At 41.3% G+C, this 18689-nt stretch overlaps 1 protein-coding gene across 4 annotated transcripts in view; it reads left to right on the forward strand.

Moving 5' to 3' along the window:
- LOC106538503 (flavin-containing monooxygenase 3) overlaps positions 1–15465 on the forward strand; it is a 51971-nt gene extending 36506 nt beyond the window's left edge. For all 4 annotated transcript variants that reach the window (XM_087726672.1, XM_087726670.1, XM_087726673.1 and 1 more), the window contains exons 4-9: positions 2962–3124; positions 5894–6036; positions 8828–9027; positions 13354–13712; positions 14711–14783; positions 15012–15465. In XM_087726672.1, the coding sequence (XP_087582798.1) occupies positions 2962–3124; positions 5894–6036; positions 8828–9027; positions 13354–13712; positions 14711–14783; positions 15012–15354 (1281 nt within the window). In that variant the 3' untranslated portion in view covers positions 15355–15465. The remainder of the gene's footprint in view (positions 1–2961; positions 3125–5893; positions 6037–8827; positions 9028–13353; positions 13713–14710; positions 14784–15011) is intronic.
- The last annotated feature ends 3224 nt before the right edge of the window (positions 15466–18689 follow it).

The following is an 18689-nucleotide window of genomic DNA, read 5'->3' on the forward strand; positions in this document are numbered from 1 at the left end:
CCGGCAGGCCTGGGGCTGTTGATTGATATCCAGCCCCGCTTAGATGGAATGGATGATGTGGAATTTTAATATTGTATGTTCTGTTTTTAAATTTTAAATGTTTCTTTGTCTTGTTGTGAGCCGCCCAGAGTCCCAATGGGAGTGGGCGGTACAAATTTTATTAAACTTGGAAACTTGGAAACATGTCATACACAGTCATATTAAAAAGTTGCAAAAACTTAAACCATGCACACAAAAGCTTTGATTAGCAATGGAGACATCTCAAGATCTCCCCAGTTCTCTGGGACAAAGCTGGGTTTTGAGAGACTGCTGGATGGAAAATTGATGGAAGAAGGGAGAAATAATGGGAGGATAACTAAAGGAAGGGAAAAAAGCATTCTAGGGTTCTCATTAAATTCTGTGAGTAAGGCAGGGTGATAGGATTTGAAGAGGAAACAAAAATGCCTGCTGTTGACTCAGTTCTTGTTTAAACCAGCATAACAGTAATACCTTGCATTTCTTCTGCCTATATCCCTGTCATTACCTTTTCTTTGGTTTGGTGAAAATTTATAATTCCCAAGATTCTTTCAGTTGAATTTGTAAAAAATAAATTTAATTAATAACTGGCACTGATTTAACCTTTTGCATAAGCCTAATGTGCTGAACTCCTGACTTGAACATTATTCTAATTTTCACAAGAGAAGATCTGAAGTAGAGCTTATTTTTCTCTCTGACTATAAATGTTGAATTCAAGCTGAGAATGAATTATGGAGGGGAGATCTACGTTCCTAATATAGTTTGTTTAAACTGGGTTCCTTTTAGGGGCTGATTATATATTGAGCTACATAAATCATGGTGTTTCCATTATTATGGCTTTATGCAGAATTGGCAAGCTTTTCAGATCCTAGGCACTATTTCGATACAGGTCTGCTCCCATTTTGTTTTTAAAGAACTTGTCTGAAATATCACCCCTAAGATCTCACAATTCCTTACTGTTTTCAACAGATATCTTGCAAGGGTTAGCAATCTTACAATAATTTTGCCATTTAAAATAAAATTTAAGAATAATTTGGAGATATGTATACATGATCTGAAGCATCATGGGCACTTTAGAGTTTAGAGTTTTATTGGTTTTGTTTGCCGCCCACTCCCGAAGGACTCCGGGCGGCTTATAATAAAACAGGGAGGGATAAATAAGACAATACAAGACAATACAACAAATTAAAAATACAGCAACATTCACAATTGAAGTGGGGCCGGATACTTCAACAGCCCCCAGCCTGCCGGAACAGCCAGGACTTAGTAGCTTTATGGAAGGCCGGGAGGGTAGTAAGGGTCCAGATCTCCACGGGGAGCTCGTTCCAGAGGGCTGGAGCAGCAACAGAGAAGGCCCTCCCACGGGGGGTCGCCAGCCGACATTGGCTGGCAGATGGAACCCGAAGAAGGCCAAGCCTGTGCGATCGAATCGGTCTTTGGGAGGTAATTGGCAGGAGGCGGTCTCTCAGGTACCCAGGTCCGATGCCATGTAGGGCTTTATAAGTAACGACTAGCACCTTGAAGCGTGTCCGGAGACCAATGGGCAGCCAGTGCAGCTCACGGAGGATAGGTGTAACGTGGGTGTACCTAGGTGCACCCACAATTGCTCATGTGGCTGCCTTCTGGACTAGCTGAAGTCTTCGAACACTCTTCAAGGGCAGCCCCATGTAGAGCATTGTCAACGATTGACTTAGCATACTGCACAAATTAAGACATAGATATTATAGGTTGCAATCCTAAATTCTTTTATTGGGGATTGATTGATTGATCAAATCACTTTCAATTCTTAGCAATCACACAGGTAGATATTATGGATAGGTTTTATTGCACAAGTAAACTTGTATAGGATTGGATTACATGGTCCTTTTGTCAATTTTTTAATTCCACTGAGAAGAATTATAGATATATACCTGTTCTGACCCCCTCCTCCATCCAGTAATGAATGTCGAGACAAGCTTAACTGGAATGTACTTTAATAGCAAGACACCAAACCTCAGTGGCTGAAAGCCAAGCAGAACAAACAGATAAGGACCTTGGCAGCAACTCAGACAAACTCAGGCAGCAATAAACACAGATAAGGCTTGGCAACAATCCAGCCTGCCAAGCTCACAGTACTGTCTTCCGACATTCAATCCTGTGTTGACTTCTGCAAAGAGGGCCGTGTGCACAAGTAGCTTTTTATAGTCTAGAGAGGAGCCTAATGACCACCAGCTGAGTACAATCACCTCCTGTAATTGTTCCTGATGTTTAGTAACTCTTCAATGGCGTGCATCCAGGAACAACTCACTACTGGCCTCCGGCTCACTCTCCCTTGTCTCCTCCCCACTGGTCCAATGCTCAGGTGCCTCCTGGTGGCCAATCAGCCTCTCTGCGCCCTGCTCGGAGTCGGAACCCTATCCAGGGTCCTCCACCTCCTCCAGAGCCAACTCAGAGGGCCCCTCGCTGTCGGAGTCTGGTGGCAGCTCCAACGGCACCTGCTGGGCCACAACATATAGCCATACATATATCTCATACATGATGTATCCATTCACACCAATGAGATGTCATCAGTAGTCATTGATCTTGAATCTTACTAACTCCCCAGTCATTAGGGCCAGGAAGTTCAGCCAACTTGTTGTTAGTGTGATTTTTATGACTGGAAGATAATGTATTATATATTTGGGCAACATCAGTTATTGTATTGTTGTTAAAACAAAACCTTTGTTTGTATGCAGCAGCACAGACCCACAGTTGTGAGATAGGCAACCATATTTTATATATGGTTGCCTATCTCACAACTGTGGGTCTGGGCTTTACATCTTAGGCAGATGTCTTAACCATTAAGCCACAGGTCCTCCTCTTTATCAGCTGAAGCCAGGGAGGTAGGTATATATTTAGTGTCACAACCCCTAGTATGCCCCAATATATATATAAATAAATAATATGTCCTTGAATGTTTCTTCCAAGACAAAAGTGACCAATATTAAGAAGCACTCAGACTTCCATGTCTCTGGCCAATGGGATATTGAGACACAGAAGGATGGCAAGCTGGAATCAACTACATTTGATGCTGTCATGGTTTGTTCAGGACATCATGTGTATCCAAGTATTCCAGTTGATAGCTTCCCTGGTAAGTGACAAATATATTAAATAGATATGGAAAAACAGCAAGACAATATGTCCTTCTTAGGATTTATTACAATCAATGGAAGTTATTATCTGACTGGACTGGAGGGAGCAGCCCTGCCCCCTTTAATATTGTACATATATGTGTTAGTTTTCACACTACCCCCGATCCTGCATATCAGGTTTGGGGCTCACATGAAATCCAATTCACATACAATAGTAGATGTAAGGTATTTGCTGGGCAAACATCTATATTATGGTAAACATGCCTATCTGTGACTGAATCAGCACAGGTTAAAAGGGGTCCCACCAGTGGTGGGTTTCAAAAATTGTTCGAACCTACTCTGTGGGTGTGGCCTCCTTTGTGGGAGTGTCTTGTCACCCATGTGACCGTATGGGAGTGGCTTGCCACCCATGTGACCGTATGGGAGTGGCTTGCCGCCCATGTGACCGGATATGAAGATGCCGACGACACTTGTCAGAACCACCTTAAATTACCTCACACACAGCACTGGCATGCATAAGAATGTGATGTCAACTTGTTTTTTAAAAGGCATCTTTGGTTTGCATTAAAACAACTTCAACACACGCAATGTTCTGATTGCACCACAAACGCAGTAGTCATCCTTACCTTTCACAGAGGCACTGAGTTTTATAAATATGAGCATGATAGTGTAGAATAATCATATCCAAGGACCAGTGGTGGGTTTCAAAAAAGTTTGGAGCCTCTTCTGTAGGTGTGGCCTGCTTTCTGGGTCCACTGGTGGAACCTCTTCTAACCAGTTCGGTTGATTTGACGAACCGGTTCTACCGAATAGGTGCGAACTGGTAGGAACCAGGGGTGGGTTCCTGCCGGTTCGCACCGGTTCTTGCGATCCGGTTCGTCAGTGAACCCGGAAGTAATTAACTTCCGGGTTCCTAGCTCCTAGCCCCTGTTGCTGGGTGCCTGCAGGGTTTTTCTTTTTTAAAAAACGCCTCTCCGGATGATCTTGAAAACCTGCAAGGTTGCTTTGGAAGGGGACATATGGGCAGCATTTTCCCCTGCCCCCCTCCCCGGGAGCCTGCAGTTTTAAAGCAAGCCTTTGCACAGTAAAGAAAATCTCACGAGCGAGAGAAGTTCTTACTTGCTTTTACTGTGAAGTTGTGGAAGCTTCCAAGGCTATAGGCAAGCAGAGATGGGGTGGGGGGAATCCCTCGCAGGTTTTCAAGATCGTCTGCAGAGAGGCATTTTTTAAAAAGAAAATCCTGAAAAGGATTTGGAGAGATTTGCAACTGGTCTTTGGTGGGGGGGAATCCCCAAAACCAGGAGCACAGCCCATTCCCCCTCCCAAGAAGACCGTTTTCTTTTTAAAAACCCCTCTGCAGAAGCTTGAATTCCAGAACTCTTCCATGCCCTCCCTCCCCGTTTCATGGCAGCCGAAGCAACAGTGAAGCAGAGGCTGACACTCCTTGTTTAGGTAATTCTGAGGTGGTTGATGGTTCTGTGAGTGCCTGTCCTTTATAATTTTCCACGTTGCCTTGATGGTTTTTATTCCAGTGACTTTGTCTTCCCTGTTCTTAGGCTTAGGAAAAAAAAAACTGGTTTCATTGGCAGTCTTTTTTTTGGGGGGGGGGGGATTTTTATTTTTTTGGGTGTTTTCCTAGCACTGTCATAGTTTGTGGGTGTGGGTGGGTGTGTAATGTCCCGCAGTTATCTATGCATTAATAATGATCTAGTAATATTAATAATATCTAGTAATTAGTAATATCTAGTAATAACATCGTCTTGGCCACTCCCACCAGGTCACATGGGTGGCAAGCCACTCCCATCCAGTCACATGGGCAGCAAGCCACTCCCGCAAAGGAGGCCACGCCCACAGAGTAGGTTCGAACAATTTTTGAAACCCACCCCTGGTAGGAACCCACCTCTGGGTCCCACTCTTCCACCCTTAACATGGAGAGTTTCATATTTTTCGTAATGAGTAAACAGAACCAACCTTTGATAAACCACAAATGATAAAACACACTTTGTGAATCGTTATGAGTGATACAAGAGGTTCTCATGCTTTTTCTTGATGCAGGCAAAATACATTGTCTCTTCTTCCTGGTGGTTATTTCAAAGCAAAATTGAGCATAAAATTAAATGCACGACTACATTAATACATCAGTTTTACTTTTAACAGTAGTTGCTAGCAGTGGGGAAGTGGACTAGAATCATGGCAGATGAGAAAGAATGTCAAAACCATTTTCTCCTATGCCGCTATCCTGTTTAAAATCCTTCTTTCCAAAGCTGTAAAGGAAATCCCATTAATTAACAGTAAGCTTCATTTTTAAGGGCAGCGGGGGCATACAGACGAATTACTCTAGGAAACAGCAATAGTAGAAGCTGAGCCAAGGTGGCGCAGTGGTTAAATGCAGCACTGCAGGCTACTGCTAGATCAGCAGGTCAGCGGTTCAAATCTCACCGGCTCAGGGTTGACTCAGCCTTCCATCCTTCCGAGGTGGGTAAAATGAGGACCCAGATTGTTGGGGGCAATATGCTGACTCTCTGTAAACCGCTTAGAGAGGCCTGAAAGGCCTATGAAGCGGTATATAAGTCTACTGCTATACTCTAGGAAACAGCAATAGTAGAAGCTGAGATGATAAGAACCGTATCAGTGGGAAAACTCAAGATGTACATCCGTGTCAGACCTCCATGTGCTTTCATTCTATGGCATCAGTGGTTTTCTTTTGATGTGCTGGAAGATTTCAACTGTTACAATCATAATTTGTTTTCAAACTTTTTTTCATACAGGATTAGCGAAATTTCAGGGTGCCTTCTTCCACAGCCGGGAATACAAAGGCCCTGAGAAGTTTAGAGGGAAGAAAGTTTTGGTAATTGGCCTGGGCAACTCTGGGAGTGACATTGCTGTTGAGCTCAGTCACACAGCCTCACAGGTACTGTCTCCATCCTGATAGTCCTCAGTTCTAGTTCTAGTTGTTCTGGTTCTCGGGGTCACCCGTCCAAAGCTGTGCCATTTCCTAGAGGGTCTGTTTCAAAAAAAATCTTAAAATGTGCTATGTTTACACTGATTTGCACATAGTGTAATGAGAAAAAAATAGGAGGATCCAGATGAATTACATGCAGAAGGATTCAAGTTTAATTTCTAATACATCCACCTGGAAGAATTTTCCATTAGTACAATATGGACACTTTGCTCTAAAGCCTTGAAAGACCTTTACCAATCTGTCATAGCAGGGGTGGGTTTCAAAAATTGTTCGAACCTACTCTGTGGGCGTGGCCTCCTTTGTGGGAGTGGCTTGCTGCCCATGTGACCGGATGGGAGTGGCCTGCCACCCATGTGACCTGGTGGGAGTGGCCAAGACAATGTTATTACTAGATATTACTAATTACTAGATATTATTAATATTACTAGGTCATTATTAATGCATAGATAACTGCAGGACATTACACACCCACCCACCCACATCCACACCCACAAACGATGACAGTGCTAGGAAAACACCAAAAAAATAAGAATCCCCCCCCCAAAAAAAAGACTGCCAATGAAACCAGTTTTTTTTCCTAAGCCTAAGAACAGGAAAGACAAAGTCACTGGAATAAAAACCATCAAGGCAATGTGGAAAATTATAAAGGACAGGAAGTCACAGAACCATCAACCACCTCAGAATTACCTAAATAAGGAGGGTGAAACACACTGCCTTGCAACAAACCTGGCCTGCCCATAGAAAAGCAGCCACTTTGAGACACATAAACCTGGTCTGAACACTTAAAAGCAACATACTGCATCACAAATAAAACATTTGCAAAAAGGAATAACATTTCTTGTAATAAACATTCTATAAACAATAAATAAATAAAAATTCCCTAAACTAATTAAAAACTACCACGTTCAGAGAACACCAAAGGACCCCACAGTCCTCTCCCTCCTTATCTTTTTCTTTTTTGTCCTAACTTCCTCCTCCTCCCCCCCCAACCCCACTCCCTTCTAGCACTGATGATGTTACCAAACTAGGAGTGCTGGAGAGGAGCTCTCACAGGGCGAAGAGCTTCCCGCTACAGGCACAATCTATCTGCAGCCGTAAATGACTGCAAGCAGCAGCTTCAGTCACCTGCTCGCAGCTGACAGTTGTGTTTGGGAGCAGAGGTGGTGGCAGCAGAAGTGGGCACAGACAGGATGTCCCTGCTTGCTGAGTAGAACGAGGCGGCGGGGATGCGTTGTTTCAGGGCGCCCCAAGCTTCGGCTCCTCTGAGTGTAGCCCATTCCCCCTCCCAAGAAGCTGTTTTCTTTTTAAAAACGTCTCTGCAGACGATCTTGAAAACCTGCGAGGTTGCTTTGGGAGGAGGAAGACAGGCAGCAGTCCCCCACCCCATCTCTGGTTGCCTGCAGCCCCGGAAGCTTCCGCAACTTCACAGTAAAAGCAATTAAGAACTTCTTTCGCTCGTGAGGCTTGCTTTAAGGCTACAGGCTCCCGGGGAGGGGGGCAGGGGGAAATGCTGCCCATCTGTCCCCTTCCAAAGCAACCTTGCAGGTTTTCAAGATCATCCGGAGAGGCATTTTTTAAAAAGAAAATCCTGAAAAGCCACAAGATTTGGAGAGATGGGCAGCTGGTCTTTTTTGGGGGGGGGGATGGGAATCCACAGAACCAGGAGCGCAACCTGCCGGCTCCTCTGAGTGCAGCCCATTCCCCCTCCCAAGAAGACCATTTTCTTTTTAAAAACCCCTCTGCAGACAATCTTGAAAACCTGCGAGGCATTCCCCCACCCCATTCCTGGTTGCCTGTAGCCTCGGAAGCTTCCGCAGAGAAGCTTCTGCAGAGGCGTTTTTAAAAAGAAAATGGTCTTCTTGGGAGTGGGAATGGGCTGCACTCAGAGGAGCCAGCGGGTTGCACTCCTGGTTCTGGGGATTCCCCCCCCCAAATAAAAGACCAGCTGCCCATCTCTCCAAATCTATTTCAGGATTTTCTTTTTAAAAAACGCCTCTCCGGATGATCTTGAAAACCTGCAAGGTTGCTTTGGAAGAGGTTGCTTTGGAAGAGGTTGCTTTGGGAGGGGGAAGACAGGCAGCATTCCCCCACCCCATCTCTGGTTGCCTGCAGCCTCGGAAGCTTCCGCAACTTCACAGTAAAAGCAATTAAGAACTTCTCTCGCTCGTGAGATTTTCTTTACTGTGCAAAGGCTTGCTTTAAGGCTGCAGGCTCCCGGGGAGGGGGGCAGGGGGAAATGCTGCCCATCTGTCCCCTTCCAAAGCAACCTTGCAGGTTTTCAAGATCATCCGGAGAGGCGTTTTTTAAAAAGAAAAACCCTGCAGGCACCCAGCGACAGGGGCCAGGAGTGGTACCGGCGTTCTGGAAGTTAATTACTTCCGGGTTCACCGACGAACCGGTTCACACGAACCGGTGTGAACCGGGAGGAACCCACCCCTGTGTCATAGTGATCTAAGTTGACTTCACATTGTGTTAAACCGTAGTTTAACTGGAGGTATACAGCCAATATTAAGCTATAGTTGATGGTTACAACAATAGTTCACATAATATATTAAGCCACAATGAAACCTAATTGTTTTACAAACAGAAAATGTTTGTACACTCTGGATTCTCACAGTGTGAGAAGCCTCCAAACATGCTTAAAAACACCTCGTTTATGGAAGGGAGTCGAGATGGTGGTATGCGTGGCCCTGGAACACGGATTTCACACTTTGGTATCCTGTCCTTGTTTTTTTAAAAGGTTTGCATCAGCTCTAGAAGTGGATCCTGGATAATGAGTCGTGTCTGGGACAAAGGCTACCCTTGGGACATGCTGGTTGTAACTCGCTTTGAAACATTCCTCAGAAACGCCCTCCCAACAGCCATTTCTGACTGGCTGTATGTGAGGAAAATGAACAGATGGTTTAAACATGAGAACTATGGCCTGATACCTGTAAATAGGTAATGTATGAACAAGAGCTTATAATGAGATCCTGTGAAAACACATTCCCTTCTGCCAGAGCCACACTGATAGGCAAATGTGTTGCTTGTTTAGAAGACTTATATTCATATTTTGAGTGCTTTTTAATACAGCATTCAAAACATTATAATAAGCAAACTAATATAATAATCCAAAACTCATACCACAAAATGCTTTAGCTAAATCCTAATCAAGTCAGAGTAGATATGCTGGTGGAAAATAATGGAAATTATTCTAATATATCTGATGATGATGATGGGTCCAAGAATGGGGAAGCTGCTTTAGCATATTAATAAGTCCCTTGTAAAGTGAAAGTAGGAGACCATTATTTAAATGTATGACTAGAGTAACAGTTTTGAGTATATTTAATTTAATTGCAATAGTTAGACTTATATACCGCTTCATAGGGCTTTCAGCCCTCTCTAAGCGGTTTACATAGTCAGCATATTGCCCCCAACAACAATCCGGGTCCTCATTTTACCCACCTCGGAAGGATGGAAGGCTGAGTCAACCTTGAGCCTGGTGGGATTTGAACAGCCGAACTGCTGAACTGCAGTCAGCTGAAGTAGTGCATTTAACCACTGCACCACCTCGGCTCTATGTTGATGTAAATACAACTAAATCAAATTCAATTTTCTACTATCCTCTAGTTCTGGTAGTGTAAATTTGGCCACTTAAAAATCAACTACAGCTTTTGGCCCATAAAATGTTGTGCACTCTTGATGCAGAAGTTTCTCCCTTTTTCGGGGTGGTGGTGAGGAACATAAAATTTGACTTAATTTCCTAAGCCATTTATATGACATTACACCTAAAATCAGAAAAGTTCCACCCACATATGGCACCATTTTGTTCAATGCTAATAATAACACCCTAACACTTCTACAATCTGCTTATATCATTTTCTACATGATATCTACAGAGGTGTAGAAGAACCCTCCTTTTTGATAGCACTAAAGCAGTGGTGGGTTTCAAAAATTGTTCAAACCTACTCTGTGGGTGTGGCCTCCTTTGTGGGAGTGTCTTGTCACCCATGTGACCGGATGGGAGTGGCTTGCCGCCCATGTGACCGGATATGAAGATGCCGACGACACTTGTCAGAACCACCTTAAATTACCTCACACACAGCACTGGCATGCATAAGAATATGATGTAAACTTGTTTTTTAAAAGGCATCTTTGGTTTGCGTTAAAACAACTTCAACACACGCAATGTTCTGATTGCACCACAAACGCAGTAGTCATCCTTACCTTTCCCAGAGGCACTGAGTTTTATAAATATGAGCATGATAGTGTAGAATAATCATATCCAAGGACCAGTGGTGGGTTTCAAAAAAAATTGGAACCTCTTCTGTAGGTGTGGCCTGCTTTCCGGGTCCACTGGTGGAACCTCTTCTAACCAGTTTGGTAAATTTGATGAACCGGTTCTACCGAATAGGTGCGAACTGGTAGGAATCCACCTCTGCACTAAAGTAAATTAACTTTAAATAAATTTGTGCTTTGAATTATATGACGTAGAAAATGTAATAGAATTTTAGATAATTCAAACAATGTTAGGATTGATGTAAATAAAGATGCATTCTTACAGGTTGAATTTGTAAAGCTGAACAAGTTGTGTTCCATTCCTTGAAGCAGAATAAAAATTTGCCAAATTAAAGATATTAATGGGGCAAGAAAAAAGCCAAGTCTGTACATTGGATGCAACAGTACTCTTTCATATTCTCTGAAAAAAAGCCTTAAAATGTTAGTCTGTTATCCTGCTGGAAAAAAAGATAACTTTTTAACTAAATCTATTTCTAGATAAAACAACTATAAAAATAGTTTGACTTTTCCAAGAAAGATGCCATAAACTGCAAGAAGAAATCTATAAATAAATAAATCACAGTCTATCTGAATTGCTAAATAGTTTAAATATTCTTCTGAAGTGAGTTTGATTTGTGCAAGACACACACTTCACTTTATACAAACACTGAGATTAGAAGAAAATGGTCAAAGTTCAGGAAAACTATTATTTTCTCATCCATATCAGTTCAAAGCCAAAAATCCAATCCAGAAAATGTTACATAAACCTTTAAGTCAATCCCAATAACCTAACACAATTTCACTCCTTAACTTTTTCTTTAGGGGTTGGTTGTGAAAGCTTCGGGACTTTTAGCAAAGACTTGAAGAATTTTAAACATTTATCTGGGGAGTGGAAATCTGTTCAGTATAATAATCCCTACTGTTGTACAGCTGTGCGCTATGACTGTTTTGTGGCAGTCATGAACTGTCATATAGGGCTGATTTAAAGAATTTGGGACACAAGGTTTGGATTCTTCCCAGATACAACCCTAATTAACACTATATATTGAATCCTATAAAACAAGATGAGGGCGGAGAATGAAGAGATAGTGTGTATTAGAAGAAAGGATCATGATTTGGGAAGAGAATAGCACCACTACGCAGGTCAATCTAGTTAGGATGATCAATTGACAATCTACGACTACCAGCATTATCTAAATGGGTGGGCTAGTGTATTAAAAAAACCACTGGCTTAATTTCACTACAGCATTGGCTAACATGGAGAGGCATTAGCCAGGGGGTAAACTGGTCTGCTCATAAATCTGTTGGCCTGATCTGCCCATTAGCTCATTCTGAGCTGGGTTAGTACCTGCTTGCCTGAAAATCTAATTTGTGGGAAGCAGATATGTATTTACCATCTAAGTTCCTGTTGTCCCATGCTCCTGCTGCTTGTCCAGATTGTGTCACTTGGCAACAACTTACATGCTTAGTCCAGACTGCAGGCTACCACAGTATCCCATTGGACAGTTTCCCTGATGTTGGGTATATCTATACCTACATACATTACACAAACACACACACACTTTCCTTAAAAATCCAAACACCAAAAGGAATACAAATGAATAATGAAAACAATACAACTTTGGGAAATTGTAATAGTGTACAGCTAAAAGGTTGTACACCCCTCTCCAGGACAATGCCTGCACTTCCCCAATAATATTTCAATTTCTCTTGAAGCTAAGCTGAAATTCCAGGTAGAAGTCTTATTTTTCTTTCAAATCTGCTCTGCTGAATAAACAACGAAGTGTGTATTTTGAATGTATGTCAAATAGTAGAACAGTGCAATTTAAATAATTTAAACATTAAAAAAAAGAAAACTGGGGAAGAATAAAATGGCTGAGAATTTATATTATAAATTCATATATCACAAAACAAGCAAATGCATTTGATCCAATTGTTCAAAAAAGAACAATAATGTTGATAAAGAGCATGTATCCGCATTCTGTTGCTGCAGATCAAGTCGAAAGGACGAAGACTTTCCAAGAAGCAGAAAAAAAGAATGAGCCCTCTGCAACTCTCTTTCTGTAGGAGGGAGAGTGGCAGAGTCAGGGTGATAAGTTAAATGAGGCATCAGTTTAGAATCCTTATATAGCCACAAAAGAATGAAGTCCAATTTCCCTTGAAAGCTGTTGACCCTTATCTAGTTGTTTCCAGGTGCACAATGTTAATCTAAAACAGGGGTGTCAAACTTGTAGTGTCACAGCGGCATCACGTGACATATTGTGACTTTTTCCCTCTTTACTAAACCGGGTGTTTGCGTGGCCAGCGTGTGACACATCTGCCCCCTTCCCCCAGCCTGGGATTTTGACAGCCCTGGTCTAAAAGATTCCTGAGCATAGCCTTTAACAATAAATCAATAATTCAGAAACTTCACATGTTCTTTGTACCTGGCATATCCTGAGACAGAAACTATATAATATACAGTATAGGTTATACAGATATACAGTATGACCAGTGGTGGGTTTCAAATTTTTTTGGAACCTCCTCTGTGGGTGTGGCCTCCTTTGTGGGAGTGGCTTGCCAGCCATGTGACCTGGTGGGAGTGGCTTACCGACCATGTGTTTTCTCTCCCTCTCTTTCTCTCTTTCCTTCCTTCTTTTTGTCTCTCTGTCCCTTTTTTCTTTTTTTCTTTCATCTCTCTCTCACTCTTTTTCTTTATTTTTTCTTTTTTTCTTTATTTATTTCTTCCTTTCTTTCTCTTTCTCTCTCTCTCTCTGTCAGTCTGTGTGTGTGTGTGTGTGTGTGTGTGTGTGGCAGTGGTGGGTTTCAAAATTTTTTGGAACCTCTCCTGTAGGTGTGGCCTGCTTTCCGGGTTCATTGGTGGAACCTCTTCTAACCGGTTTGGTAGATTTGACGAACCAGTTCTACCGAATAGGTGCGAACTTGTAGGAACCCACCTCTGAGTATGACCCTTTTAAAAAAGTAATATCTGCCAACTTAAAGGTCCCCCTCTCTTCTCTTTCTGCCTAGGACTCTGCGTAAGGAGCCTGTCTTCAATGATGACCTCCCGAGTCGCATTATCTGTGGCACCGTTGTGGTTAAACCCAACGTCAAACAATTTACAGAAACCTCTGCAATATTTCAAGATGGGACTGTGCTGGAAGGCCTTGATTATGTCATCTTTGCTACAGGCTACACCTTTGCCTACCCTTTCATGGATGATGAATCCATTATAAAGAGTAGAAATAATGAAGTCACCCTATACAAAAGTATCCTCCCCCCTTTGTTGGAGAAACCAACCATGGCAGTCATTGGCTTAGTCCAATCTCTTGGATCAGCTATCCCAACCGCTGAGCTTCAGGCTCGCTGGGCTACAAGAGTATTTAAAGGTTAGTGATAATCAGGGGTGGGTTACTCGCCCCGTTCCAACCGGTTTGGTTGGAATGGGGCCAGCGGCGACCTCGTGCATGCACGCAGTGCACGCATGCGTACTAGCGCCTGTGCGATACTCCAGCTGCTCCTGGAGGATCGCGCAGGCGCTGTATGCGTCAAAACCGGGTAAGAAACGCGGGCGGGTGGGTGGATCCTTCAGCGTTCCCGGAAGTTACTTACTTCCAGGTTCGCCGACCAACCGGTTCGCGGGGACCGCCGTGAACCGCCTGAAACCCACCCCTGGTGATAATGCTGTGCAACAGGATGTCCCCCATTTCACATCTTACTTGCCATTTTATGCCTTCAAATTAATACAATTACTAGTCCTAATTTTACATGATTCATTCAGAGTAAAAATTAACATCTGATATGAATTATCCATGACCAGAATCTAAATTTCTGCTTTGGTAACTGCAGTTATCTTGTCAGATCAGGGTCAAAATATTCTGAATGATCATCCATATTTAATATTTTCTGCAGATACCATTGTTTTTAAAAACTTTTTTTTGTGGGGGGGGGGTGGATAATTCTTTGGCTATATCCAGCTTCTCAAATCATATTGAAAATCCAAGTTGTATATTCTGCAGTCACTTAGCAATAGCAATAGCAGTTAGACTTATATACCGCTTCATAGGGCTTTCAGCCCTCTCTAAGCGGTTTACAGAGTCAGCATATCGCCCCCAGAGTCTGGGTCCTCATTTCACCCACCTCGGAAGGATGGAAGGCTGAGTCAACCTTGAGCCGGTGAGATTTGAACCGCCGAACTGCAGATAACAGTCAGCTGAAGTGGCCCGCAGTACTGCACCCTAACCACTGCGCCACCTCGGCTCTTACCCACTTCACTTAAAATAGTGCAGAATGTATGAATAAAGAGATGTAGAAGGATATGTTTATCGTATCTGTGAAAAAATGATTATCGTAAGAAATCATAGCCAATTCTTTCTTCCTTCTACAGGATTATGTAAGCTGCCTTCAAAGACCACCATGATGGATGACATTGATGAGAAAATGGGGAAGAAGCTCAAATGGTATGTATCAATTGCAGATATGACCTTTTAAATCTCTATCCATGTCAGAAATGTTCATACCATCGCTTCAAGTCCTAAAAGTCCTTTCAATTTTTGGGATGATTTACTAAAATTACTTTGGAGACAATCTATTATTATCTTTGTCTTCATTCTATTTTATTTTATTCAAAAGAAAATTGAAATACAAAACGCACAAAAAACACTTTCTCCTTTCTTTTTTCTTTTAAGGTTTGGCCAGAGTGACACCCTGCAAACAGATTATGTTGTCTATATGGATGAAATCTCCTCCAACATAGGTGTCAAGCCCAACATCCCACTTCTCTTTTTGAAGGATCCCTGGCTGGCACTGAAAGTCTTTTTTGGCCCCTGCAGTCCATATCAATTTCGTCTCACTGGGCCAGGGAAGTGGGATGGAGCAAGAGATGCCATCCTAACCCAGTGGGACCGAACATTGAAGGTCACAAGGACACGAACTGTACCCAACTCTCAGAAGTGTTTTTCTGTCTCTGTTTTGCTCAAAATCCTTGCAATTCCATTTCTCCTTGCTGCTATTTTTATAGTGCTGAATTAGTAACTTCAATGTCAAATTAGATAATGTCGTGGGATTCTAAACTGTGTTTTACTGGAAAGAAAATAATCTCAGGTTTTATAATAAACATTTCAAGAGTGCTGAACACCTGCATATACAGAGTCCACGTAAAATTTGACAAGCATTTTAAGAGATCATCAGCCGAGCATTACATGTGCCGATTCCTGTGCAGAAGCCAGATGTCTGGCCTCTCCTACAGCCTAAGCTGAAAATGCCCTGGACAACTGTGGCTAGTGACCAAAAGGGTTCTATGTGACAGATATTGAAGGTAGTTGCAATCAGGGATGGGTTTCAAAATTTGTTACTACCAGTTTGGTGGGCATGGCTAGGTGGGGGGGGCATGTGATTGAGTGTGTGTGGACAACTTGATGTCACTCACAACCATGCCCACTCAGTCACACACTCCCCCACCTAGCCACACCCACCGAACTAGCAAAAAAAATCTGTCATGGAAGGATCCACCTCTCTGAGCAAATGATAGGCCCTTGTGCTCCTACTTCCTTCCCCTTGTGGCTATCCTCAGGTTGTCCCAGCTGCCAATCAAACAGCAGCCACCAATCAAAGGGCTGTTGCTAGGCAGGAGGCAAAGAAGCCTCGATTTCCCTGCCGCCGCTGCTTCTACCTCAGTGCCGAACAGTCTGTGTCAGAGGGGGGTTCTACTGGTTCAGCTGAACCAGTAGTGGTTCGGCAGCCTGGGTTGCTGGAACTGGCAGTGACCCACCCTGGCCACACTCCCAGATCAGTTTTCCCAGGGGTGCCATAGGCTCCGCCATTTTTCTCTTGCTTCTTTTTTTATTTCCAGTGCAATTTCTTTTCTTTTCTTTTTGATTTTTTTTTAATTTTAATTAAACAAAAACACACAAAAAAGAATCACCCTTCATTACATCTTGTAGAAAGCGTGTCGATTGGTTACAGATAACTTTCGTACATTTCTTCCACAGTTATTATTACTTATAGTTCATATTAGATTATACACTTTAAGTCAAAGATCTTTGTATATCTTACTATCAATGTACCACAATTCTCATTTGACTACAATTATTTGAACATGTTTCTACCTCAAATCATTCATACTTAAAGACACAAACCCATAATGGCATTCATTAGCTATTTCAAAAAAATCCTCAAATAACATTACACCTTTATAGCATCTTTTAAGTAAAAATCAATCAATAAAGTTTCTAAACCTTCCCCCCTTTTTTCCCAATCACCGATTAAAATTTATATCCAAGTTACTTTTGCCAATACCATAGCATGTTATATTCTTAAACAATGACCATTAACATTTCCTTGTTATTATTATAATTGGCTAAAAATCATTTACTATTTATGTCCCATCTCCTTTTGTCAGACCCTCCCCCCACCAGAAAAAGAAAAACCTTACACCTTTATAATAAGATCTAAATAAAAATTTGTTAATAAAATTTTATAGGTCTTTTTCCCAAGTCACAATTTGCAGTTTATATCCAAATTTATTTTGCTAGATTACCATACATGTGTATATCATTAAGCTGTATCCATTATCATTTCCTTATTGTTATTATAGTTAATTCATTGTTAGCAAATAAACATTTGATAACAATCTAAAACAATCCAAGAGTTACAAAATTCCTACTTATTAATCACCAAAATCAACTGATTTTTTATTATCAACTTTCATTGTCAACCTATATCTTTCCAGTAACAAAACAGACTTATCTCTCTTGCCAATTATGGTGTAAGTCTTCTTTTTATCTCCTTTATAAGGTTTTTATAGTCTTCTCTCCGCACTTTGAACTCACTGTTTAGGATTTATATCCAAGTTACTTTTGCCAATACCATAGCATGTATATATTGTTAAACAATGTCCATTGACATTTCCTTGTTGTTACTATAATTGGCTAAAAATCACTTACTATTTATGCCCCATCTCCTCACATCAGAGCCCCCCCCAAAAAAACCTTACACCTTTATAACAAGATCTAAATGAAAATTTGTTAATAAAATTTATAGGTCTTTTTCCCAAGTCACAATTTACAATATATATCCAAATTTCTTTTACTAAATTGCCAATACATGTATATATCATTATGTTGCATCCATTATCATTCCATTATTATTATTATGGTTAATTAATTGTTAGCGAGTAAACATTTGATAACAATCTAAAACAATCTAAGAGTTACAAAATTCTTACTTATTAATCACCAAAATCAACTAATTTCTATTATCAACTTTCATTGTCAACCTGTATCTTTCCAATAACAAAACAATCTTATCTCTCTTGCCAATTGTGGTGTCAGTCTTCTTTTTATTTCCTTTATAAGATTTTTATAAACTTCTCTCCGCACTTTGTTGCTTGAAGGGTCTCTCAGATAATCTCATTGCCCACTAATTGCTATTAAAATTAGCTTGTTTTTAGTTGTCAATCTTGCTTCTGAAAAAATTTCTCTTCTTATGTCTATCATCATTAGTATTTTTTTTCTTCTGTGTCCTGGAATCTGGGGTAGCGCTCCAATTCGTCGAATTCCCTTTTCCATATTCCCTTCTTTCCACTTTCACCCACATTTGCTTCATTAATAAATTCAACTATTGTCTTATCTTTATCTTCTATCTCTTCATTCTCCCCTTTAATTTTTGGGGCTCCAACCCCATCACCTTTGGTGTGAGGAAGTCTTTCCAACTTCTTCTCAATTCTCCCATATCTTTCCAATAGATTTTGAATTCAAGCCAAGATATTTTGGAATTTTAAGGTTTCCTCATCTGAATATTGATCCATGTTTCCAAAACAGAAGAAAGAAAGAAAATAAAAACCTAATAGCCAGTGCCACTCTAGCCTTCCAGGCCTCTTTTATTTTTTAATTTAAATTGACTTGAACACAAGTTCTTTTTTCCTCTTCAAAGGAGAAGGGTTCTGTTTCCCCCCTTTCTTTCTTTCCCCTGCCAAAATAATTCTCAGAGGTACCTGTGAAAACAATTTGTGCTCTTGGTTCTTTATCAGCTTCTGTAAACAAGTTGCAAACCCTTCAGCTACAAAGTTAGTGAAGTCAAATAAGGAAAGAAAAGAGATATGTTGTTTCAAAAAACCCAGCTTCTGACCTCCGAGTGGCAGTGTTAATTTTCACCTTCTAATATTTATCTCTGGTTTATAGGGAACAAAGTTCTTTAGATTTCTTTGAGTGTGGTTTGATAACAAGTAGTAGGAAGAATTGTTAAAATAAGAAGGAAGGTTTTAATCCAGAAGTCAAAAAATAAAGCAACAAAAAGCAGAAGAAAAAATCAGTTCGTTCACTTTAAGAGGAGAGATGAAAAAAAAAACATTGCAAGCACTTCAATCC

This window comes from Thamnophis sirtalis, unplaced genomic scaffold (assembly GCF_051295495.1).
Source record: "Thamnophis sirtalis isolate CommonGarterSnake01/CBP01778 unplaced genomic scaffold, rThaSir2_p1.2 scaffold_12, whole genome shotgun sequence".
Classification (NCBI taxonomy): Eukaryota; Metazoa; Chordata; class Lepidosauria; order Squamata; family Natricidae; genus Thamnophis; species Thamnophis sirtalis.